This window comes from Macaca nemestrina, chromosome 18, assembly GCF_043159975.1.
Source record: "Macaca nemestrina isolate mMacNem1 chromosome 18, mMacNem.hap1, whole genome shotgun sequence".
NCBI classification, from domain to species: Eukaryota; Metazoa; Chordata; class Mammalia; order Primates; family Cercopithecidae; genus Macaca; species Macaca nemestrina.
This window is the reverse complement of record NC_092142.1, coordinates 80,612,386-80,636,586: the sequence shown is the minus strand read 5'-3', so window position 1 is coordinate 80,636,586 and position 24,201 is coordinate 80,612,386. Positions and strand designations below refer to the sequence as shown.

General features: G+C 53.9%; 1 protein-coding gene across 3 annotated transcripts in view; it reads right to left on the bottom strand.

The window, feature by feature from the left end:
• Positions 1 to 776: 776 nt before the first annotated feature.
• CMI (c-Maf inducing protein) overlaps positions 777 to 24,201 on the bottom strand; it is a 267,857-nt gene continuing 244,432 nt past the window's right edge. For all 3 annotated transcript variants that reach the window (XM_011757393.3, XM_011757395.2, XM_011757396.2), the window contains 11 exons: positions 21,008 to 21,073; positions 19,662 to 19,688; positions 19,363 to 19,411; positions 16,182 to 16,289; positions 13,130 to 13,246; positions 11,141 to 11,281; positions 10,255 to 10,302; positions 8,544 to 8,690; positions 6,891 to 6,996; positions 5,409 to 5,479; positions 777 to 2,738 (listed from right to left, as the gene is read on the bottom strand). In XM_011757393.3, the coding sequence (XP_011755695.1) occupies positions 2,685 to 2,738; positions 5,409 to 5,479; positions 6,891 to 6,996; positions 8,544 to 8,690; positions 10,255 to 10,302; positions 11,141 to 11,281; positions 13,130 to 13,246; positions 16,182 to 16,289; positions 19,363 to 19,411; positions 19,662 to 19,688; positions 21,008 to 21,073 (934 nt within the window). In that variant the 3' untranslated portion in view covers positions 777 to 2,684. The remainder of the gene's footprint in view (positions 2,739 to 5,408; positions 5,480 to 6,890; positions 6,997 to 8,543; positions 8,691 to 10,254; positions 10,303 to 11,140; positions 11,282 to 13,129; positions 13,247 to 16,181; positions 16,290 to 19,362; positions 19,412 to 19,661; positions 19,689 to 21,007; positions 21,074 to 24,201) is intronic.

Sequence of the window (24,201 nt, the reverse complement as noted above, 5' to 3'; positions counted from 1 at the left end):
CCGCGTCCCGCTAATTTTTGTATTTTTAGTAGAGACAGGGTTTCACCATGTTGGCCAGGATGGTCTTGATTTCTTGACCTTGTGATCCGCCCGCCTCGGCCTCCCAGAGTATTGGGAGTACAGGCGTGAACCGCCGCACCCGGCCAAGATAAAACATTTCTTTTCGGACTTGTCAAGATTGCCTCTGGAGACATCTAGGGGGAGTAGGCAGCTGAAGTGTGGGCCTAGGAACCTGGCACTGACCAGCAGCACAGCATCACCTGGAAGCTCGTCAGGAATGCAGATTCCTAGGCCCCACCTAGAGCTGTGGCATCAGTATCTGCATTTCCACAAGACCCCCCAGGTGGATGGAGGGCACATTCCGTGGAGTAGCTCTGGGCTAGAGCTTTTGTAAGGCCCTGCTGAACAGCAGCATTGACCTTGGTCTATGACGTGGAGTCTCAGCTGGGGAGCGAACTGTTCTCCATGGGACATGTGGCAACATCTGGAGACACTCTGGTTGTCATAAATGGGGAAGGGGTGCTACTGTTGGATAGAAGCCAAGGATGCTGTTCAACGTCTGGCAACAAACACAACAGCTCCCTGCAACAAAGATGGCTCTGGCCCCAGTAGCCAACAGCAGCCAGGGTGCTGAGCCCTGGTCCTCAGGAAGTGCGTGCAGATGAAAGTGAGGGCGTCTCAGTACTGTTGGAGCCTCGGACTTCCCACCTGGGCTTCACCCCCTCCTTGGACCTTCTCCCCCTGGGCGCCGAGACACCACACACAAAGGCCAGACGTTGATGAGTCACTTACAGTTTATTTTTGCCTGAAAGTATTTCACATCTCTTTGTACACAGCTACGTGACAGTAGTATTAACCATCAGGAAAAGCAACAGTGCGAGGGGAAAGGTGGCATGTCTTGTTTCTTCTTTTTTTTTTTTCTTTTTATTTTTTTCTTCTGCTTCTTCCTGCACCAGAGTGCTGTGAAGTATGGGACTGGAGGGGCGCGGGGAGAAAAAAAAGAAAACCAAACAACTAAAAACAACAACAAAAAACAAAACACAAAACGGAACACACTCACACACACACGAAATAAAACCTGGCACGGAAAATGAATTAAGACTGGAACCCAATTTCTTTTTTTTTCCTTTTTTAAAAAAATGAGGGCATCGTAGGGGGGTAATAAAGTCTACCTAGCAAAGTATAAAACGACAAAAGCATGGTTTCCATTGAATAAGATTAAATATATATAAAACAAGTACACTGACTGTGGGGTAGGTTTGGAGGTGCCGGAGGAGGGAAGTATTTGTGCTAAACCAACAGAAAAAAGGGCTGGGGGGAGAGGGGGACCCCAAATAAACCATCAACGGGCTGTTCTGTACAGTGAGGGCTTGTTAAGAAAAAGCCGACTGTTTATAAAAGAAACGGAGGTTGGTTTGTCTTCGGAACAGGTGGGGACAGAAGGAGCGTCCTCATTGCAGTGGTCACATGTGGAAGGTGGGTGGGGAGGGCAGTCGGGCTGGCGGAGGCAACGTATCTCTTTTCCCAAGAGACCATGCAGAGAGGTGGGCATGCATGGGGCCACGTGAAGCACACGATGGCAGGGGGAGCCCATGGGTGACAGAGTCTCCGTTGGGGACAGGGGACAGCAAAGGCTGACAGGGACAGGAGCTCCCTGGGGGTGGGGAACAGCTCTTTCACCGGGGTGGACTGGAGAGGGCGGATGAGCAGCCTCCCGTTCAAGTCTAAAAGGTGCCGAAAGAGCTTGGGCCTTAGAGGAGCAAGAGGATCTCAATCCTTCCTCCTCCTCCAGCCTGAGCCCCACCTTGCGAGGGAGCTGGAGACATTTGGAAATCAGAAACGCACAGTGGTGGGTGGGGGAGGTGGGCAGACAGACAGACAGACGAGAGAGCATTAGCATAGAGAATCCATCACGAAAAAACAATTAATTGTTCCAAGGAGGTTATTTTTTTCTCTTTTTGTTGTCTGTTTGTTTCCTTTAAAAAAATAACAATACTACTACCACTAACCCGACAGCTGACTGGTTTCTACAGTACTACACGCCGGGGCGGGGCGGGGTGGGGCGGGGGGGCGGGGGGACCGTCGAAGACTTCATAAATAAGAGGCGGGTCCCAGACCCGCAATTTGTCAACATGTCTTAAATAGGTGCATTATTTAAATCTTATGTACAACAAGAATCACTTTGCATAGCAATGGTGAGGACACAGGACGGGTGCAGTGATGTGACTGGGTCTTCTTGTCCCAAGGGCGGGGGGCGAGTTCGCAGCTCAGCTCGGAGCCTCTAGGAAGAAAGCATCCTTCGTCCGGCCCGCAACGGTGGCATCAGAGTTGACTTTTCCCACACGACAGCATCAAACACAAAGGCAAAGAAAATCCACAAAGGGTCCCCCACCCCCCAGCCCACCCCCAACCCCCTCCCCGACCCGCTGATGCTCCTCTTGTTGCTACAAAGTCCACTTTAGATCAGGTCAAAGGTTCCAATTACGAAGCTAAAAGAATTCGGTGGGGGCTGGGCGTGCTTGTGGACCCCCTCCCCACCCCCTCCCCCCTCCGCCCCCAGAAAGACTCCCCATCTATCTCACAGCCAGGGCACCAGGGTAGGACCCCAGGACCGGCTGCTCTGCGGCTTAGTCAAGAGTTGTTTTGTCGCGGTTGCAAATGTCTTCCTGCTCGAGCTGGGAGCTTCACCAGGCTTCAGTGTAGCGGACGTCCACTTCCTTCAAATTGGGAAGCTTGGCCTGGGGGTAGCAATAAGGGTCCTTGTCACGTGCAGGCCATTCCCTTGCAGAAGCTGACAGTGCCTGACTCCACCCACACTGCCGGCTGGGGGTCCCTGCCACCCTCTCCCCACCTTGGTGCTGTGGGCTCCCTGGGCTCTTGGAGGGTTGGGTGGCCTTAGGCAGACAACAGAACAGGTGGGATGTGCCCTGGCCCCAGAGAAACCAGGCAGTGGGGCTCCCATGCCCCCACCTCAGAGAGGCTTCGGTCTCTGTCTTTGCAAGTGGAAGCACTGGGGTTTGAACCCAGGCCCTGCCACTTGCTGCTGCATGACCGTGGGCAGATAACCCAGCCTCCTGGAGCCTCAGTTTCTTCCTGTGTGGGCCAATCTGATTCTAGTCCCTAGCTCAAAGGATAGGGCTAGGGGTTAAATAGCAAATGCAGAAAGCCCAGGGCACCGTTATAAGCCCTATGAAAGGAAACTGTTCTTATTTTTACGGTTAGTGATATTCTCATCGTTATCAGAAAATGGACAGGGTGAGTGATGCGGATCCCCGTAAGTCCCAGGTACCCGGGGTTTGGCTTAGATTCTTCCCACTTGGGGCTTCCCCTTCGCTGGATGCGTTGCTAGACTCTACGATTCCACCTGCTGCGTCTCTCCATTGTTTTCTGCTTTCTGTTTCTGCTACTCAGACTTCCACTCTTCTTCTATAAACAGTTGGCTTTTTTTCTTAACAAGCCTCCACTCTACAGAGAGGTAGCTGCCTCCTAACTGGCCTCACGCCTTTACTTCCTCCCTCCCAACTTTCCTGTACACTGGCCAGCATACTTTTTGGATGCATGTACACATATGTATGCATGAACACGCACACATGTACACACATGCACATGCAATTCCTCACTGCTGCTCTCCTGTGCTCAACAACCCTCAATGGCTCCCCACTGCCCAGGCAGAGGTCACAGGTGGGGACCTGCAGCCACCTGCAGTGCTATAAAGCGTACTAAGCCAGCCCTTCAAAATTAGGAGACTTCGCAGAAGAATCTAGGTTTCAAGGTTCTCTTGAAAAATGGGAAGGTCTGGCCAGACTGGGCAGTGAACAGTGGGGCGTGGCCTGCCTGGCACTGAGTGTAGGCTCCTCCTCCAAAGGATAAGCAGCTGCTGTTTGCTCGAGTCCCCTCCACAGGGAGGCTGGTCACAGGCTGGCAGCATCAAGTTGGCACCATGTCTCTCTCAAATGTGTGAAAATGAAAAAATTGACTGAAAGTCATTTTTCTTCCCGAGTGGCCTTTCCTGCACTCCCCATGTCCTCTTTTCAGCTTGTTCTCAGTAGCGTCTGACTTTCAGCACTCTGAACTCAAGATAATCCAGGCAGCATTTCTCAAACATGAGTGTGCACAGGGATCCCCCAGGGTGGGGTTACCTGGGGTGGCCTGGATCCTGCATTTCTGTTGGCCCCCAAGTGGTGCCAAGGGCACTGGTCTGCAGATGCCACCCTGAGTGCTGAGGTCTAAATGCTGGGGTGAGTGATCTGCTGGCTGTGCCCCTGCCACCTGCTGCGTCCCATACATCCTCTCTTGGACCTCACTCTCTGCTGACTGTCCCTCCTGGCCCCACCAGGCCCTGTGCCCACCTTGGTTTGCTGAGCTTGCCTGTGCCTGCCAGGAAGGACTATCCCCCGGGCAGGGACTGTGGCAGCCACACCTTGGTGTCCCTGACCCTGACATGGGCCTGGTACACAGCAGAGGCTCCAGAAGCATCTGGAGGATGCCCCAGTGAGCACGCCCTGGCGGCAGGAGGCCTGGTTGTAGGAGATGGGCCCCAGCCAAGGGCTGCCGGGGGATTCCCTCTAAGTGGCTTCCAGGGCACGGAGGTGCCAGCATGGCTCATGGGCGCCATCTGTGCCTTCTCACCTTTGAGCCCAGCCCTTCTCTCCCAGGATGCTGGCCCTCTGCCGGTCCCGCCTGCTCCTTCTGGGGCAGCTGGTACAGCCCCAGGAGGATGGGGTGACAGGATGACAGGAGGCGACTGAAGGCCTGGCTCCTCCAACCTTCCCAAGACGTGCAAGTGCATTTCTTAAAACGCCCCTGTCTTCTACCCTCTGATCCTTTTTCTTTCCCTGATTTCACTTGCTGGCCTAGTGCTGGTGCAGTGCAGCCCTCAGTGGTGTGAGGCACCCACCCTGCTCAGTCCTCCCTGCTTCTACTCCTGCTCCCTCTCAAAATATTTATTTCCTAACACCCAGAGCACGCTTTGAAAAGCGTGACTCACTGCTCTGCTGTGACCTGTGAGGGCATTTTCATCCGGCCCCAGCCCATTCCCTCTCTCAGTTCCTGGCTACATTTGCTACAAAGCCAGGCCTTGCCAATCTCTTCTGTCTCAGGACCTTGACACTTGCTCTTCCTCTCGCCCTTTGTATTTCTGGCTTCTTACCTTTTGGGTCTCAGCTCCTGTGGCCTCTTCATCAAAGGGACCATCCCTGATCACCCCAGGCCACACAGGCCCTCCTATTTCCAATGACTTCCCTGCTGCTTCCTCTTTGTTACTCCTTTTGACCTGCCTTTATTTATGTATTGATCTGCGGTGTCATCGTCTTTTACTGGAGAATGAGCTCTGGGCAGCAGATGCACCAGCATCCAGATGCCGGCTGGAGAAAGGAGGGGAGGAGAGAGGGGAGGAAGGATGGAATTACCTTCAGATCTTCGTAGGTGTCAGCTGAGAGCTTGGTGCTGTTCATGTTTAAACTGCAGAGACTCTTCATGGCTGTACAAGAGACAGATACAGTTGTTAGGAGAGTGAGGCCCCAAAGGTATGCCGGTATGGGATGGCCAAGCTGGAGGAGCTGAACGTAGGTGCCAGGCCCCCTGTTAGGAGATGGGGCTGGGGAGGAAGGTTTCGCAGGCACAGCCAGGATAGGTGGCCTACTAGACACTGAAAGTCTGTTTCAGGCATGTGCTGGTCTGAACAGAGCCTTCGTTCTCTTCCCATCCGCTGAGTCTCCCTTCCCTTCTGGTCCCTCTGTCGTGTCCCCCCACTGCCTGGACCTGATGTCCCCAGAGCTTGCCTGCCACACCCCAGACCAGGCCCAAGATCTCCCCGCTAAGGGAACCCCGGATGCTCCCCGCCATCGTCACTGACTCGGGTGCTGCTTCTTGAAAGCAAGCCTCAACCTCTGCTTTGTGTAGGAGTCAAAAGGAGAGCAGACCCCTCCACCCACTCCCAGAGATGCTGAGCAGGGCTGCAGCGGGGACCAGGAATCCGCACTGTTCATGAGGACCACGCCCCCCGGGGAATGCCAGTGGAAGCAGTCCATGTGCATTTGCAGCCAAACTGGCTGAGCGCTGCCTCTCTGCTTCCATTGACCCAGTCACCTGCCCCCACCTCCTCCCAAGCCATCCAGAATTTGCCAATGACCCCGTAGGAGTCATGGCCCTGCCCAGGGTGCCTCCCCCTTGGCCAACTCCCACAAATCTGTCTTCACACCCAGACTCAAAAGCACCTCCCCCGGAAGCCTTCTCTGACTCTTCCCACTGAGCCACGGGTCTTCTCGTTTAAAGCAGTGGGCCTGGAATAGGGAAAGCCGGTCAAATACAGAAGCCGGGGCTCAACGTCCCTGAGGGTAGTTCAGTCAGTTGGGGTTGGGACACAGGAATTGGCCTTTCTAGGTTCCTTGAGAATTCTGTGGCTCCTTCTATTATGACAGGGCTTCTCAAATGTCAACGGGCCCGGGAGTCTCCCAGACATCTGCTTACTGTGCGCTGTCTGAGTCAGGAGGTCCGAAGTGGGCTTGGGAATGGACATTTCTGACCAGCCCCCAGAAGACGCTGCTGCCACTGGTCGGGGGACCACAGTGGCAACATACTACAGCCCCATCCTTGAACTTCACCCCTCAGTGGACTGCGAGTGTCAGGAGGGCATGGGCTGGCCTTATTCATTTTTTCTATTGCCTCTAGAATATAAGCTCCCTGAGGTCAGGGATATTTTTCTCTGTGTTGTTCCTGGCCCTTGGAATGGTGCCTGGTCCACAGCAGGTGTGCAGTGAACACATGTTCGTGAATGAATAAATTTCTCTATCTGTGCACGGTGCAGAGCCAGCTCTTGGCCAGTTTGGTTGAAGCAAAGAAGGAATGAATACAGCAGCCCCTCACCCCCCAGCTGCCCCCGAGGCACTCACAGCTCAGGGCCAGCAGGCCAGCGTCTGTGACCGGGGTCTCGCAAAGGTTCAGCACCTGGAGCATGGTGAGGTGTTCCGACAGGAGCCGCAGGCCGGCGTCTCCAAACTGTAGGGCACAGAAACTCTCAGCCCTCTCCTGGCCACCTCTGGGGAAGTGACTCGGAGGCTGGGGCAGAGGTGGAGGAAAGGGATGGGGACAGAGCCTTGCTCTGAGGCCCATGGCCCACCAAGCCCTGGGGTCTGGGCTGCGCTCGCTTCTCCTAAACAATTCCACGCCTCTCTGACCAGGGTTAGAATCCAGCTTCTGCTGTTGGGAGTGGAACCAGGCCAGAGCCCCTGGGAGTCAGTTTTGCCTCCACGAAGGAGGGCTTCGAACTTGTCCTTTCCTAGCTTCGAGATGCTGCCTAGGCGGCTTTCTCCTGCTGGGTGGACAGTGGAAGGATAGGGCTGGGCCAGGGGCAGGCTGCAGGGACTGTCCCCAGTTTCTCTTCTGGAAAACGAGGGTGAGGGCAGAACCTGCACTTCACAGGCGTGCAGTGAAGGCCCCTTCATCTGCTCTGTGCAGAGTACTGAGCGGTGCAGCTGACACTGAGCTGGGACTCAGCAGCCACTGGTGTTACTATAACAAAAAGACCCAGAAACCTCCCGCGCAGCCCCGGGCAGGCCAGTGAAGCCCGGCTCACGTCTCAGCTCCACCTCTCAGAACCTCAGGACTCGGAACTGGGCACAGTATTTCCAACTGGGAAATGGGCCTCAGGGCTTCATGAGGTCCTCAACCTCCTCTAGCCTCAGGGATTGGGTGCTGAGCTTGAGGAAGGGGTCATGTGGTAAGCGATGCCTGGGGTGTAGGCAGGGAGGCGGGTGAGGGGGAAGGGAGGAGGGTGAACGAGTTAGGAAGGAGGGTGGGGGGCAGGGAGGAGGGTGAGGGGGGCAGGGAGAAAGGCAAGGGGGTAGGGAGGAGGGCGAGGGGGCAGGGAGGAGGGCGAGGGGGCAGGGAGGAGGGTGAGGGGGGCAGGGAGAAAGGCGAGGGGGCAGGGAGGAGGGCGAGGGGGCAGGGAGTAGGGTGGGGGGGCAGGGAGGAGGGCAGGGGGGCAGGGAGGAGGGCGGTGGGGCAGGGAGGAAGGCGGGGGTGCAGGGAGGAGGGTGGGGGGCAGGGAGGAGGGTGGTGGGCAGGGAGGAGGGTGAGGGGGCAGGAAGGATAATGATGGGGGCAGGGAGGAGGGTGAGGGGGCAGGGAGGAGGGTGAGGGGGCAGGGAGGAGAGTGATGGGGCAGGGAGGAAGGTGAGGGGGCAGGGAGGAAGGTGAGGGGGCAGGGAGGAGGGTGAGGGGGTAGGGAGGAGGGTGAGGGGAGCAGGAAGGAAGGTGAGGGGAGCAGGAAGGAGGGTGGGGAGTAGGGAGGAAGGTGAAGGGGCAGGGAGGAGGGTGAGGGGGCAGGGAGGAGGGAGAAGGGGCAGGGAGGAGGGTGGGGGCAGGGAGGAGCGTGGAAGGCAGGGAGGAGGGTGAGGGGGCAGGGAAGAGGATGAGGGGGCAGGGAAGAGGATGAGGGGGCAAGGAGGAGGGTGAGGGGAAAGGAAGATGGTACAGGAGAACAGGGAGGAGGGTGTAGAGGTGGAGCAGGTGTGGAGGGCCTGGAGCAGGGTGGGAGGATGTACCTGAGTGGACCACAGGTTCAGCTGCTTGAGCGAAGGCAGTTTGATGAGGTGCTCGGCGCAGGCACTGGTTACATTGGTGAAGGCCAAACTGAGGTTCTCCAGGTTTCCGAAGGAGCCAGAGCTCAGCAAACGAGCCAAGTCAGCGTCCTGCAAGCAGATGCGGGAGAGGCCTGAGGGACCTGCTGGGATCTCCTGAGACCCTGGGCCCTCCTATCCCCTATCCTCCTCCTCTCCCTCGCCCTACAGGGAGCTGTTCCTGGGGGGCGGCAAATCCCAGGAGCCGAGGTGGGGGCACGGCTTGGTGGGATGGGCCAAGGGGGTGGTCAGAGAGGGAGGGGCTGCCGCACATCCCATGGATGACAGCTGCCAGGCGGAGGAGAAAGCCTCCAGTGCTGTGACTCACACCCTGAGTCACCAGCGGGGTGTTCCGAGGCCACGATCCTCCCACAGGCGTCTGTGCGTGTGTGTCTTTGTGTGTGTGCCTGTATGTGTGGATATCTGTGTGTGTCCGCATGTGTGTCTGTATATGTGTGTGTCTGTACCTGTGTGTGTCTGTGCATGCCTGTGTGTGTGGGTGTGTCCGTGTGTCTCTGTGTGTGTCTGTCTGTGTGCATCAGGGTATGTGGCTGGCTGTCTCACTCCCAGGCAGCAGCTCATGCAAACACCGAGGCCACACTCAACTCTAACGCCTGAAGACATCAGCGCATGCCTAAGCACTGGACTCGGAGGTTCCTGAGACTCCCCTCCATCCTTGAGTGTTAGTGGCCATGTGGCTGCCCGGAATGAAGGCTGATTTCCAGCCTCCCTTGCCACTAAGTGTGGCCCCACACACTAAATCCAGAAAACGGGATGTAAGTAGACATGTCAAGTAGAACTTCCAAGAAGTTTCTTTTTTTTTTTTTTTTTTTTTTTTTGAGACGGAGTCTCACGCTGTTGCCCAGGCTGGAGTGCAGTGGCGCGATCTCGGCTCACTGCAAGCTCCGCCTCCCGGGTTCCCGCCATTCTCCTGCCTCAGCCTCCTGAGTAGCTGGGACTACAGGCGCCCGCCACCGCGCCCGGCTAATTTTTTGTATTTTTAGTAGAGACGGGGTTTCACTGTGGTCTCGATCTCCTGACCTTGTGATCCGCCCGCCTCGGCCTCCCAAAGTGCTGGGATTACAGGCTTGAGCCACCGCGCCCGGCCAAAGTTTCTTAAGAGGAAGGGGTATGTCCTCCTTCCTGCTGGCTGGAATGGAAACAAGATGGCTGGAGCCTGAGCAGCCCTTTTGGTCCAGGAAGTAGCAGCCATGTATTAAATACAATGCGGGCATCAGAATAGAAGGAAGTAAGATCCTTAAAGACCTTGCAAAATGCGAATGGTAAGATACACAAGCCTCCAAGGGTTGCTGTGAGGATAAAATGAACTAATAGAATAGCATCTGGCACACAAATGCTCAAGGTATATCTGCTATTATTCCCAGTATTATTAATAACTGGATATCAACACCATTATCACCAACGATCTGTATCACATTTTAACTTTGTTTTTGGTTTTCGTATCTCTTCCTCTAAGCTACCTCCTGGAAGAGCTGGCGTGTTAAGTACTAGGGGGTCCTTGTGCCTCGCCCTCCATCACCTCCCATCTCAGCTGCAGACACCACCTGCCACTCCCCAACAGAGAGGACCAACCCACTCTCTCCATCCAGCCCCAAAGAGAACCAAACCAACTCACTGTCGACTTGGAGGGCAGTGTTAGCCTGGTGGGCCCGCCTTTCCTTTGCTGCAACAGAAACCAGGCTGGTTACAACCATTCTTTTCCCCAGGTTTCCATCCTGGACTTCCACCCCTGTTAACAGCACTCATGGAGCCATCATTATTTTCTCGGTTGTACAAGGCAACATGGTGGTCTTGGTCTCAGGGGCAAAGCCAGAGATGGGGTTTGAGCACCGGTGGTTTATTAGAAGGTGACCCCAAGAAACACCAGTAGAAGAGTGGGGAAGTGACACTGTGGCTGCCCATAATGGAAGGGGTGTTATCAATCCAGCTATCACTGGATAGATGGGTACTGGCACCACATCCCACCCGGGTACTCTAAGAAATGGTGGAGAAGCCATGTCTCAAAACGTATCTCACTGAATGGGTGACACATATCTCACTGAAGGGAGCTGGGGTATTTATACACACTCTCCCAAGAGGCACTGGTTGACGGCTGCTCCAGCAGATTAGAAGGCATCAATTTCCTGCCCCTTCTGTCCTTCTGTGCACACATGTGAGTACACGCACGTGGACACACAAAGTCCTTCAGCAAAGAGGTGTGGGTGCTGGCATTTGGAAGTTGGGCCCCCATGCACTTAAGTGGAAGGGTCTAAGGGACATGGAGGAGGGAGGGTGGGCACTGTCCTGGCCAGGCTCCAATGAGCTACGTGACTCTGGGCGTTGCTTTGCCTCTCTAGGCCTCTCTTTGATTACCTGAAAAGTGGCAGGTGGTAATACCAATTTCTTGGGTTTGGAGAAGAATTCAATGAGACTGAGGTCCACTCAGGTCCAAGTACTAGCTCCCCTGGAACCCGCCCTGGCCTGCTGGGCAGGGGAGTGGTCCGGAGCAGCCGGGGACTCACCAGCTCCTTCAACTCCCGCTGCCGGTCGCACAGCTGCTCATACATGCGCTTCCCCACGTCTGTGCTCTCCAGGGTTGAGATGATCTGCAGTTGGGTGTCGTTGTTGTCAATGATGTTGTATTCCAGCATCAAGCACAGGATCTGCCCAGAACCACAGTGGTGCATTATGGACCCGGCCTGCCACCCCAGCTAAGCACACTCTGTGCATCCCAAGGGTCTTGTTTTGAAAACCAGCAACCCCACTCTCCCCTCTCCGAAGCCCTGGCTGTGTGAGGCTGGGCAAATCACCTGCCCAACTTCCTGCCTGTGCAATGGTAGCACCAGTGCCCACGCACTGAGGTTCTCCGGGTTCAAACGTCAAAGGACATGGGAGTCTCCCAGGCGTCTGCTTACCGTGTTGTGTCTGGACACGGGGCAGGCCCCTGAGGATGTCTGCAGGCCCCTAAGCACTGGTGGGAAGCCACACCTCTTTCTCCCCCCAGTTTCTTCCCCAGTGGCTGTCACAAAGCAGGTGTTCAAGCTCATAGAACGGCTCGCAGCCCTGGGCCCATCTACCACACACAGCTCCAGAGACGGCCTCGTGACTGTACATGTGGCTCACCTGCCTGGGAGTCAACATGCCTGACAGCCCTGCCTCTGACATTCCCTTTCCAATGACTTATTTTTATTTATTTGTTTATTTTTGAGATGAGGTCTTACTATGTCGCCCAGGCTAGTTTCGCCCCCCTGGGCTCAAGCGATCCCCCTACCTCAGCCTCCTGAGTTGCTAGAACTACAGGTGCATGCCATGGTGCTCAATTCTCCTAGCACTTCTCGCTCGCCAAGGAACGGTCACTCAGCCCAAGCTTTTCACAGCACCTCTTGTCTGTCTCCTGTCTCCCTGCTCAACCCTCCCCCATGGCCTCCGAATCCCTGTCACAGGACAGCCTAGACTAAATCCAAACTCCTTCCCAGCACCTCTGGGTACCCAGAAGGCTCTTCATGCACATCCACCCACATCCCAGACCTCTTGCCCCTTGGTTCCCTGTGTTCCAGCCACCCTGGCCCTCCCTGGTGCAGGACCTCAGCCCGGGCTGTCCCCACAGCCTGCTCAGCTCCCACCTTCCCGCTGCCTCTTCCCCAGGGCTCACATCTCCCCCAACTCTCATTTCCATGGGAGCTCCCATGGCTTTGCCCCGCCTGCCAACTCTTCGATGCTCTTCCCACTGAGGGTGAAGTCTAGCTCCCACGCCTTTGACTGAGGGCCGGCCACAGTGACTCACTGCCAGCAGTAGGATGTGGCAGAAGTGATGCCGCCTGCCTTCCAAGGGAGGCTAAGTTAAAAAGTGATAAGGCTTCTGCCTTGGTTCCCTTGGGACAGTCGCTCTGGGAGTCCCAGGCTTCTGGGGACTTTGGAGCATGCAGGGAGAGAGAGGAGCAGCAGTAGGTGAGGTGTGGCCTGCAGGGCTGGGTGTGTGTGTTCTAGGCAGGTGGGCAGACTACCCGGAAGCCATGAGGTGGAGAGTGTGGCTGAGAAGCCCCACCCCGCAAAACCCTCAGTGTCTGAGGCCTCTCAGGCCAATGCAAGAAGCCTTGGGGCTCATCCAACCTGGCCCCATCCGACTAATGAGGCCCCAAGTGAGAAGTGCGTAGCTGTGCCCAGGCACCCCAATGCCCATGTGCGAAATAAATGAGCGATCTTGTTTTAAAGCCCTCACTTAGGGGTGGTTTGTTACACAGCAATAGATGAGCAGAACAGAAGCAACCCCAACCCCACCGATCCATGGATCAGCTGGATCACACCAGAAACAAATATACTGTGTGATGAAGGCTCGAGGCTCCCGCTAAGCTCAGGGCAGCCGGGACTGCATGCCTCGCCCACTGCCCCCCGTGCCTCGCCCACTGCCCCCCGTGCCTGCAGCAGCTCCTGGCTCCCAGCAGATGCTCTATCAGCAAGGACAAGGGACGGGGAGCCAGCCATCCCGCTAGAGACCCCGACCAGCTCCTTACCTCCACCATGGTCTGGTTCCCCCTCAGTGCCAGGAGCATGCAGGGACCCAGCTTGTTTTCCGCCAGGGAGAGCAGGAATTTTTTGGTCTTGTAACAGGAGCCCATGAGGATGTGCACCTGTGAGGCAAGAAGGCCCAGGTGAAGGGACAGAGACACCCAGTGCCAGCCTCCAGCATGCCGGCAGGAAGTGAGCCCAAGAGTCACTGAACAGACCTGCCTACACGCTGTCCGAATGGCCAGTGTTCTAGGATCACCAGGCCCCCAGGGGATGCAAGAGATCCTTCCCCCGCACACGGTCTAACCCAGATGAACCCTGAGGACGCTACGCTGAGCGGAATAAGCCAGTCGCGAAAGTCACGTTCACGATACCTCTTTTCATTCTGTCTTTTGCCTTTTACGGTTTTTAGTAGGACCTGATTTAACTGCAAGCCCCATCTCAGCAAGGGTATCTTTTGTATAAATTTATAATACTAAACGCAGTAAAAGCTGACTAGAGTGCAATTTAAAGTCTATTGATTGAAACAAATGTAGCCCTTGCTATTTTTATTTTTTCCTCGCTCTATTGTCCAGGCTGGAGTGCAGTGGTGCAATCTTGGCTCACTGCAACCTCTGCTTCTTGAGTTCAAGCAATCCTCCCACCACAGCCTCCCTAGTAGCTAGGGTTACAGGCATGCACCACCATGCCTGGCTAATTTATTTGTATTTGTAGTAGAGATGGGGTTCACCATGTTGGCCAGGCTGGTCTCGAATTCCTGATTTCAAGTGATCCGCCCGCCTTGGCTTCCCAAAGTGCTGGGATTATAGGCGTGAGCCACTGTGCCCGGCCCTTGCGTTTTTTAAGTATGTGTAACAGAGTCTCTAAATATGTAATCTCCTGCCATTATAAAAGTTCTGATGTTTTAAACACCGATTACGTTGAAGTTTTAAGCAGAAGGATGACTCCGACTCCACTTACATGAGGTGCCTGGATAGGGAAATTCGGAGACAGAAAGGAAAAGTGGCTGCCAGGGACCGAGGACGAGAGGAAGGGGGAGTGAGTGTGTAATGGATGCTGAGTTTCAGTTTCGGAAGATAAGAACGTTCTGGAGATGAACGGTGGTGATGGTTGCGTAACAACGGGAATGTCTTTAATGTCACCGAACAGTGTGCTTACAGATGCTAACTTTTACATTACGTGTATTTTACTGCCAAAACCAAAAAGGCCCCCTTCCCTGCTCCCCTTGGGAGTCTGCTGACAGTCGATCCTTTGAATTCCTGGCACTGCTGGAACTGGGCAGAAACTTCTAGGCAGGCTTTGCAAGGGGGGTGTACATCTCGGGGTAGGGGACGTGATGAAGCCCAGATACCTCTGCCAAGCCCGCTGTGAGCTCGGAACGGTGTTTTGGGAGACTGCCTGCCCCAGGAATCCAAGAATTGGCACATCCTGCTCCCTCCCGGGTTATATGTTGGGCGGTCTTTTTTTCTGAGGCATGGGTGATGGGGGCCCAAGGGGAGGGGTCCCCGGCCACCAGGGCTTGGGGGAGGCCTGGACATCCCACTGGCTTTCCTCCAACTTCACACAATGGCAAATGCCCTTGGCGGTGGAGAAAGCAGCCTCATCGAGGGGCCGGCTTCCAAGCCATGCGTCTCCATGGCAACAACACACTTCCATCCAGCGGCTGCCTGCTTCCTTCCTTGTGTGTATTTTTTCCGCTCCATCATGAACAGCTCTGGCATACCAATGCAACCTCTCGGGCTGGGAAGCCGCCAGCTCCCTGAGCCTTCTTGCACCGAATCCCCACACTGTAGGGTGGGGGTGGGGCTGCTGAGCGTTGCTATGGTGAAGCTGTGACATCAGCGGAGAACCCGAGAGGTGACCGAGAGCACAAGAGAGGTGGTGCAGGCTGGCAGTGGTAGTCACATTCCTAGATGCGCAGGGCCCTGAGAGGCCTGGGGTGGCAGGCAAGGAGTGGAGAGGGAGTGCATGAGGCAAAGGGCCTAAAAATAAGCCCCTTTCAAGAAGCTTCCAGGGGTAGCGCCTCAATTTGTCATCACTGCACAAACATCTTTGCTAAGTTCAGTACGGAGAGCCAAACCAGCCACCCAGCAGAGACGAGAATCACCACTGGCGTCATTTCTGAGCAGCGACTGTGCCGGCCCACTGGGTGCCCTGCATCTCCTGTTGCATGCAATCACTATGGTAACCGCGAGGGGTCAATGCGATGCTCCTGGACGAGCGGCTGAAGCTGGCAGAGGCAAATTACCAGCCCAAGTGTGGGAGCACCAGTGACCAGTAAATGGAGCTGGTTTTCTCAGCAAGTGGAGTCAGTGAGGCTGCTGGCCACTAGGGTGCAGCATCTGCCCTGGGGGAGGAAGAGTCTGGCCCTTTACTCCTGAAAGCATGTGGACCTGGCCAAGGAAGGGCTTGGAAACAGAAGGCCTGTGTGACCCCAGGCACGCCACCGAACCTCTCTGGGCCTCTGTTTCAACAGAGATGTAATTCAGCAACAAGGATGCTGTACCGATTAAAAAGGATAGTGCACATGAAGTGATGGATACAATGCCGGGCACAAAGAAAGTCATCACGGATTCAGCTGTTGGTTTGGTGACCTCAGACCGCACATGATGGTGGGGACAATCACCCTGACTGGGACACCTCCTTGTAAGGATTAAACAAGCTGGTGGACCTGCAGTGCTTTCCAGAATCCCTGGTCCCACTGGGCACTCAATCCCTTGTAGGAACATAACCATGACAATGAACTGTGAGACCTTAGGCAGTAACGCCCCAGGCTTTAGCTGCCTTGGGTATAAAATGGGGCAACGACATGTGTCCTCTTCTCACTGAGCTGTGAGAGACGGAGTGCAACTGGGATGCCAAGTGCTTGGCTTGGAGCCTCAGATAAGAAATGAGTAAGTGACGGTCACAGTCACCACCACCACCTTCATGACCAGCACTGTGTAAGCCTGGAAACTCCAGGGCTGGGTCCAGGTGATGGGCGCAGCTGTTTTACTAGTCAGGCATGGCAAGCCCAGGGCCCCCTGGAAGTCGCCCCACTGGGGTCTCACTGCATACCATGCTGGCGAACAGCTCCCCGTCATCGTCACAGGCCACTCCTCCGGGGCTGTAGAGCTGGAACCAGCCATCTTTGCCGGCCCGCACACTCAGCAGGCATGAGTGGACCTGCCAGACAGGGGAAGACACAAGTGTGAGCTGCACGCAGCCCTGGTGACAAGGGCGACCGCGATCTGCACACACGAATGGGAAAGGCTCGGGCAAGTCCCGCAGTCAAGAAACCCGCTTGTTTCCTCCAGCAACCCCCAGCCTTCCACCAAATGCCATGAAAGGTCTTTTGGGGAACACCGTGGCCCCACACCCTGGGGGATTCTGGCTACTGGCTGGCAGTTGCACAGGAGGGAGGGCAGGCCCTGGCTTGACAGGCTGATCTGAATGAAGCGGGCCTGCGGCTGCACCAGGCAGAGATGTCCAGAGCAACCGCCCCCAGTCAGCCCCCTTTCCCCTTCTCCTGCGCCTTTTCCCTTCTGCTATGCCTTCCTCTGGACGGGGCCCTCTCCTGGGTCTCCGTCCTCTGTCTGGTTCTCTGTCCCCCTCTCTCTGTGTTTCTAACTCCTCTCCCGTGCTCTCTGCCCTCTCGCTAGAGACCTCTCCCTGCTATCTGTCTGCGGGTCTGCTGCCCCCAGCACCGACTCTCCCTCTTGGGTGTCTGCCTTCTTCCCTTTCTGGACTTGTGTGGGCACCATCCTCCCCTCCAGGTATCTGCCCTGCTAAGCTCTCTCTCTCTCCCCTCTTCTTGGGGACTCTGCCACCCTCTCTCGTTAGGTCTCATCCCCACTTCCTTCCCTGAGTCTTTGTCCCTCTCCACTGAAGGATCTCTGTCCATGGCTGGGGGCGGTTTCAGTGCCAAAAGCAGAGCTCTCACATTCCTTCCCAGAGCTGTGTGTCTGTGTGGATGGGCCTGCTTGTGCATGTGAGCACACATGTGTGAGCGTATGAGAGGAATTCCACATCCACTCTGGCCCCTGCTGTGATTACACAGAGAGAGAGGGAAGGAGGGAGAGGGGGAAAAGCGGCGAGAGTGAGGGAGAGAGAGAGCATGAGAGCGAGAGTGCGCACCAAACACAAAGGACTTTTCCCCACCTCCTCCCGTCCTCGGAAGAAAGCTGAGAGAAGTTCCTCATTATTTCCTTTAGGAAAGGACAATTTTGCTGCCAAGAATCAGTTACCCACAGATACTAAACTGATCACAACCCACACATGAGCACACAGAAAACAAAGGCAGTGGCTTTTATTTTTCCCTCTGAGCTGTAAGAATATCAAGGGTTTACTTACTGACTTCAAAGCAATAAGGACTTAGGAGTATAAGATGCTATTCAACAAATACAGCAAATAATTTTAAAGGAAACAACTTTGGCTTCATTTAGGAAGGTGTGAAGGTAGGAGGGAAGGGAGAAAGAAGAGTGAGGAGGAAAAGGGAGACAGAATCAGCAGAGAAAAGAAAAGAGGCAAACAGGAGAACAAGGGCCTGGGTGTGGGACTTTGGCCAGGGGAGCTGGCTCCTTCCAGACCTGCAGGTCACTTGGGGCCTCATGCACGTTACCCGAGTTTGAAAATTACCCTCCCAGCAGCTGGCCCTGCCTCTCTACTCCGAGAAGCAGCTGGTACCACTTTTGTTCTCCAAACGTCAAAGTCTGGGTTTGAATAAAGGCTCAGTTCCCAGGAGAATTCTGAGACGCTGTCTTCACAGGTGGCAAGGAATGACTTAAGTTTTAGAAGAAGAATGGAGACACTCACTGGTCCCTGACATTTAAAAGCACCATATCCACCATTTCTCCTTTTTCCCTCCACGCCTGAGGATCCCTTGGGGAAATGGGTGTTTAGAATTGGGGTGTTTTGGAACTAGATTCTTCAAGACCCCTCCAGAACTAGGTTTTTCAGTGTGGCCTGGAGACCAGTCCCTCAGAACCACTTGGGATGCTTGTTCAAAATGCGTCAAAATGCATATGCTTGGCTCCACCCAGGCCCCATGAGCTGGAACCAGGAAGGAATGTAGGGGTGGGCGGGGGGGTCTGCCTTTTGAACAAGCTACTCAGGTAATATAGTTTGAGAACAGTTATCTAGAACTTCTGGAATTACAGCCTGATAAACTGCGGGTTCTGAGTCAGAGAGACCCACCATGGTTGGACACGACAAGACCTTGGGGTCTATGTGTCCTCAGATTCCTCTCAAACACCATTTTCCACCCTCCAGACTAAGGTCCAGTTTGATCCATTTAGCTAAGTCCAATCAGTTCACTACCACCTTCTCCAGGAAGCCTCCTGGGGAGGGCTCCACGGAGAATAACGCCCTCTGTCCTCTGCCTGTCCTTCCCCCCGTTCTGCTGGGAGCACGAGTCTAGGTCTGTCCTCAACTGGGAGTCAGGTCCCTACCACACCAGAACTCATGCACACAGAAGCAGGCTGTGAGCATCTCAGGGCACAGCACACAGCGCAGTGAGCTGGTTATCAGCACCAGGCTCCAATCCTGCCTCAGTCGTGAACAAGCCGTGTAACACTGGCAATACTATAGAAGACACTCATAGGGACGCTCTGAGGATGAGAAAAGGAACGTGTCTGACCCGGGGTACAGCACCTCATAAAGGACAGCTGCTGCTGCTGCTACTACTATCAGGTGATGCAGGCCCAGGGCTACGGGCTGGCTTCCTTGCCCATCTAGGTCCCTGCCCACATGCACAGGCTTGGGGGCAGAAGGCAGAAGGCTGCCCTCTCCCCGGAAGGCCAGCTTTGGTGAGGGACACAGCAGCCCTTCAGGGAAGCCCTTGGCCACCACGACCAGGAAATAAAAACCCAGCTCTGATCCCAGCTCCGATTCCTTGCTCTTCCCAATGATTCACATAATAGCAGAACCAGACAGGACCAAAATGCTGCCTCAGAGCTGGCTGGGAGCTGCCGTGCCAGCCCAACCCGAAATCAAGGCCTCGGCTGTGGGGAGAAACCACCAGCCAGTGGAAAACCACCCCTGGTGAGCCGGCGTTTACAGTAAAACACTGACATCACAGGCTGGGCTCTGCACCAGGCGGGGCTGTGTTTCCGCACAGGCAATGGGTCTCTGAAAGTTGTTCCGAATGCCTGTCGCTGACAAGGAGGCCCCACCAGAGCTTCGGAAGGCCTCTGAGGGGCCCTCGTGCATCCTGCTGTCCCGAGACAGTGGGCCTGAGACACAGAAAGAAAGGCCTCACCTCTTGCCGGGGGTCTTCGGCGAACCTCTGAATCACGTACTTCAGTTCCCTGGAACAGACGAGGCGGCCAGAGTTACTGCCGGGGTCTGGGACTGAGTGGGAGGTGTGGGAAGGGGAGGGGATGGTGTCAAGCAGGAATGGGCCAGGGAGCTGGGCAAGCTGCTGGATCCAAGCCGGTGGATCAGGGATGCCAAGAGAAGCCACCACTGCCTCCCAGAATGCACGTGCCACGGAGGGAAGACCTCAGGACGGAGGCCGTGCGTGCCAGAATGGAATGAGGGCGGTGCCCAGAAACTCACTTGGTGAACTTCTCGTGTGCGAGAGCTCTGTAATAAAAACAGGGGAAAACACGGCAGTTAGCAGAAGCGTCGGAAACAGCACAATGTTCCCAAGATTAACCTCTGGGGACGTCTAGACTTTACGTCTGATTCAAAGAATGAAGAGGAATTTGAGTGAAATGCCAATATTTTGTCCCCACTCAAAGCTCCAAAACAAAGGCCTTCTTTGAGGAGGTGACAGATCATAGCAGCGGGAACAGACTGGGCCCCCCATTCCCAAAACTTCCCTAGGCCCACACCTGTGAACAAGAGGGGCTAAGCTGCTGCCTGAGCACGTGTGGGTGCACGTGGGCTCCAGGGACCCAGGTATGTTCATTAATTGTTCCACAATTAAGGCAGATGGCACTCATTACTGCACACATCAGTGGTCATCAGGGACCATTCTTCTAAGCCAGCTGCCACAGCCAAGAGCGCCCAGGCCTATGGGGACAGGGGCTGGGGCCAAAGACGTCATGACTCTGCCGAGACTGAGTGCCTCTTAGGAGTTGGATTTCTCTGGTCTCAAGTCCTGGGACCCTCGGGGACTGGCCAAGCCAGCAAATGGGGCAATTACCGCGTGTAATGTGCCCTTACAGAGGCAGCGTTTCATAAACACGCTCAGTAATCAGCTCCTTGGAGAACCCCAGCCGCCTCCCGAGGCTGGCTCCCTCCAACCTCTCAAAAGAGACCTGGAGGCATTTCAGGGCCTGGTTATTCTGACAAAGCCTTCTCTTCAGGCCATTATCCACCAGAAAGCGTTCTCTCTGGTTTCCAGTGATCACTTCAATACGGTGCTAGGGGCCGGCAAGGGAGAGGCAGAGGGTCTGTCTCTGGCCAGGTTTGCTGCGGAGCCTGAGCTGAGCATTGTAACGGGCGTAGTCAGAGTGCTTCCAGCATCTCAGTACGGCATAGCGAGCACCTCCACGTGCATTATCTTTTGATTCTTACTATCGCCCTTGGAAGAGGAGCGGCAGGTATTACGGTTCCCATCTGGTGCATAATAAAAAATGCTAACTGCGCGGCCTGCCAGGCGCCGTGGGGAGGGCTCTGTTTGCATTCTTAGCTCATGAATCCTTGTGACAATGCAGTCAGACAGCTCCTACAACGTCCCTGTTCTCCTGAGGTCTCCATTTTTCTGAGGAGGGGAGGTGTGCCTCCTCAGGGGTCCCACAGCTGACAACATGGCTGAGCTAGGACCGACGTCTCCAGGGTCTTCCCACTGTGACTCGGCTTCCCCATAACATGACTGGTCCCCCACTAAGGCCTTGGTGGACAACTGAGGTTTGCCTCACGGGTGGGAGGGCTCCGGGGATGCGCATGGGACTTACTCTTTGGGGAATGGAATGGGTTGAAGCAAACTGGCCAGAGACGGTCTCCAGTCATCATAGTCCGACCTAGAACGAGAGAGGGTGACAGTCAGCTTTGGTTGGGACAAGGAGAGGTTTACGGCACTGTCCCAGGTGGGCCAAAAGATGGGATGAGAGCCTGGCAGGAAGTCAGTGGCACCGACTCCTCCACCTACTCCCACCTCCAGGATGAGCAAGTCAACGTTCTCAGCGTGGCCACGAGGACTCACAACCAGGCCTGTGCAGAGACTTCCTCATGGCACCCGAGGGCGTGAGCTGTCTATTCCTCAGACTTCACAGTGGCCCCTGAACCAAGGCTACATGATCATTGTTCATTCCCTCTTTGGGACCATTAGGGGGTGTTTTGGGCTGAACTTTGCCCCCTACTCATATACTGAAGGTCTGTCCCCCAGTACTTCAGAATGCGACTGTACTGGGAGATACAGCCTTTAAAGAGGTGATGAGGTTACAATGAGGCTGAAAATAGATGTCCTTAGAAGAAGAGGAAACACGGACACGCAGAGCAGAGACCAGCCAGGACTCAGTGAGGAGACCGCTGTCTGCAAGCCAGGAGAGAGGCCTGCAGAGAAACCAGCCCTGCCCACACCTTGATTTCAGGGTTGTGCCTTCCCGAACTGAGAGAAACACGTTTGTTGTGTAAGCCACGAGGTCGATGGTACTTTATAGCAGTCCTAGCAAACTAACGTAGGGGGCTTAGGCTGGGACCCTGGGGCCATTCTCACCTTTCAGTGATCAGAATTGACTGGAAATTCTATACACGGATTCATAAAAAATAAACACTCCATGTTGTGTGTTTGTAATTTGGATCAAACCTCCTGATTTATTGGATTCCTTTTTTTTCTTTTTAAAAATTTATTATTATTATTATTATTTTTGATATGGAGTCTCGCTCTGTCGCCCAGGCTGGAGTGCAGTGGCCAGATCTCAGCTCACTGCAAGCTCCGCCTCCCGGGTCTACGCCATTCTCCTGCCTCAGCCTCCCGAGTAGCTGGGACTACAGGCGCTTGCCACCTCGCCCGGCTAGTTTTTTGTATTTTTTTGGTAGAGACGGGGTTTCACCCTGTTAGCCAGGCTGGTCTTGATCTCCTGACCTCGTGATCCGCCCGTCTCGGCCTCCCAAAGTGCTGGGATTACAGGCGTGAGCCACTGCGCCCGGTCTAAAAATTTATTATTATTATTATTATTTGAGACAGTCTTACTCTGTTGCCCAGGCTGGAGTGCAATGGCATGATCTCAGCTCACTACAACCTCCACCTCCTGGGTTCAAGTGATTCTCGTGCCTCAGCCTTCCGAGCAGCTGGGATTATAGGCATGCGCCACTATGCCAAGCTAATTTTTTGTATTTCTAGTAGGGATGGGGTTTTGCCATGTTGGCCATGCTGGTCTTGAACTCCTGGCCTCAGGTGATTCGCCCGCCTCAGCCTCCCAAAGTGCTGGGATCAGCCGGGTGTGGTGCCTCATGTCTGTAATCCCAGCTGCTCAGGAGGCTGAGGCAGGAGAACTGCTTGAACCTAAGAGGCGGAGGTTGCAGTGAGCTGAGATCACCCCACTACACTCTAGCCTGGGCAACAGAGCGAGACTCCGTCTCAAAAAAGTAAATAACCCAAAAAAGTAAATAACACCTGCTGGGATTACAGGTGTGAGCCACCACACCTGGCCTTGGTGCATACTTTTATTTTTGCTTTCAGACAACAGCTTTTCTTCTTTTCCAAGAGTTGATGCTAAATACCTAGGAATCCAACTTATAAGGGGTATGAAGGTGTACTTCTCTTCAAGAAGTACAAACCACTGCTGAACGAAATAAAAGAGGACACAAGCAAATAGAAGAACATTCCATGCTCATGGATAGGAAGAATCAATATTGTGAAAATGGCCATACTGCCCAAGGTAATTTATAGATTCAATGCCATCCCTATCAAGTTACCAATGAGTTTCTTCACAGAATTGGAAAAAACTACCTTAAAGTTCACATGGAATCAAAAAAGAGCCCACATTGCCAAGATAATCCTAAGCCAAAAAAACAAAGCTGTAGGCATCACGCCACCTGACTTCAAACTGTACTACAAGGCTACAGTAACCAAAACAGCATGGTACTGGTACCAAAACAGAGATATAGACCAATGGAACAGAACAGAGCCCTCTGAAATAATATCACACATTTACAACCATCTGATCTTTGACAAACCAGACAAAAACAAGAAATGGGGAAAGGATTCCCTATTTAATAAATGGTGCTGGGAAAACTGGCTAGCCATGTGTGGAAAGCTGAAACTGGATCCCTTCCTTACACCTTATACAAAAATTAATTCAAGATAGATTAAAAACTTAAATGTTAGACCTAAAACCATAAAAGCCCTAGAAGAAAATGTAGGCAATACTATTCAGGACATAGGCATGGGCAAGGACTTCATGACTAAAACACCAAAAGCAATGGCAATAAAAGCCAAAATTGATAAATGGGATCTAATTAAACTAAAGAGCTTCTGCACAGCAAAAGAAACTACCATCAGAGTGAACAGGCCATCTACAGAATGGGAGAAAATTTTTACAATCTACCCATCTGACAAAGTGCTAATATCCAGAATCTACAAGGAACTTCAACAAATTTACAAGAAAAAATCAAACCACCCCATCAAAAAGTGGGCGAAGGGTATGAACAGACACTTCTCAAAAGAAGACATTTATGCAGCCAACGGACACATGAAAAAATGCTCATCATCACTCGCCATCAGAGAAATGCAAATCAAAACCACAATGAGATACCATCTCACACCAGTTAGAATGGTGATCATTAAAGAGTCAGGAAACAACAGGTGCTGGAGAAGATGTGGAGAAATAGGAACACTATTACACCGTTGGTGGGACTGTAAACTAGTTCAACCATTGTGAAAGACAGTGTAGCGATTCCTCAAGGATCTAGAACTAGAAATACCGTTTGACCCAGCCATCCCATTGCTGGATATATACCCAAAGGATTATAAATAATGCTGCTATAAAGATACATGCACATGAATGTTTATTGCAGCACTACTCACAATAGCAAAGACTTGGAACCAACCCAAATCTCCATCAATGATAGACTGCATTAAGAAAATGTGGCACATCTACACCAAAGAATACTATGCAGCCATAAAAAGGATGAGTTCATGTCCTTT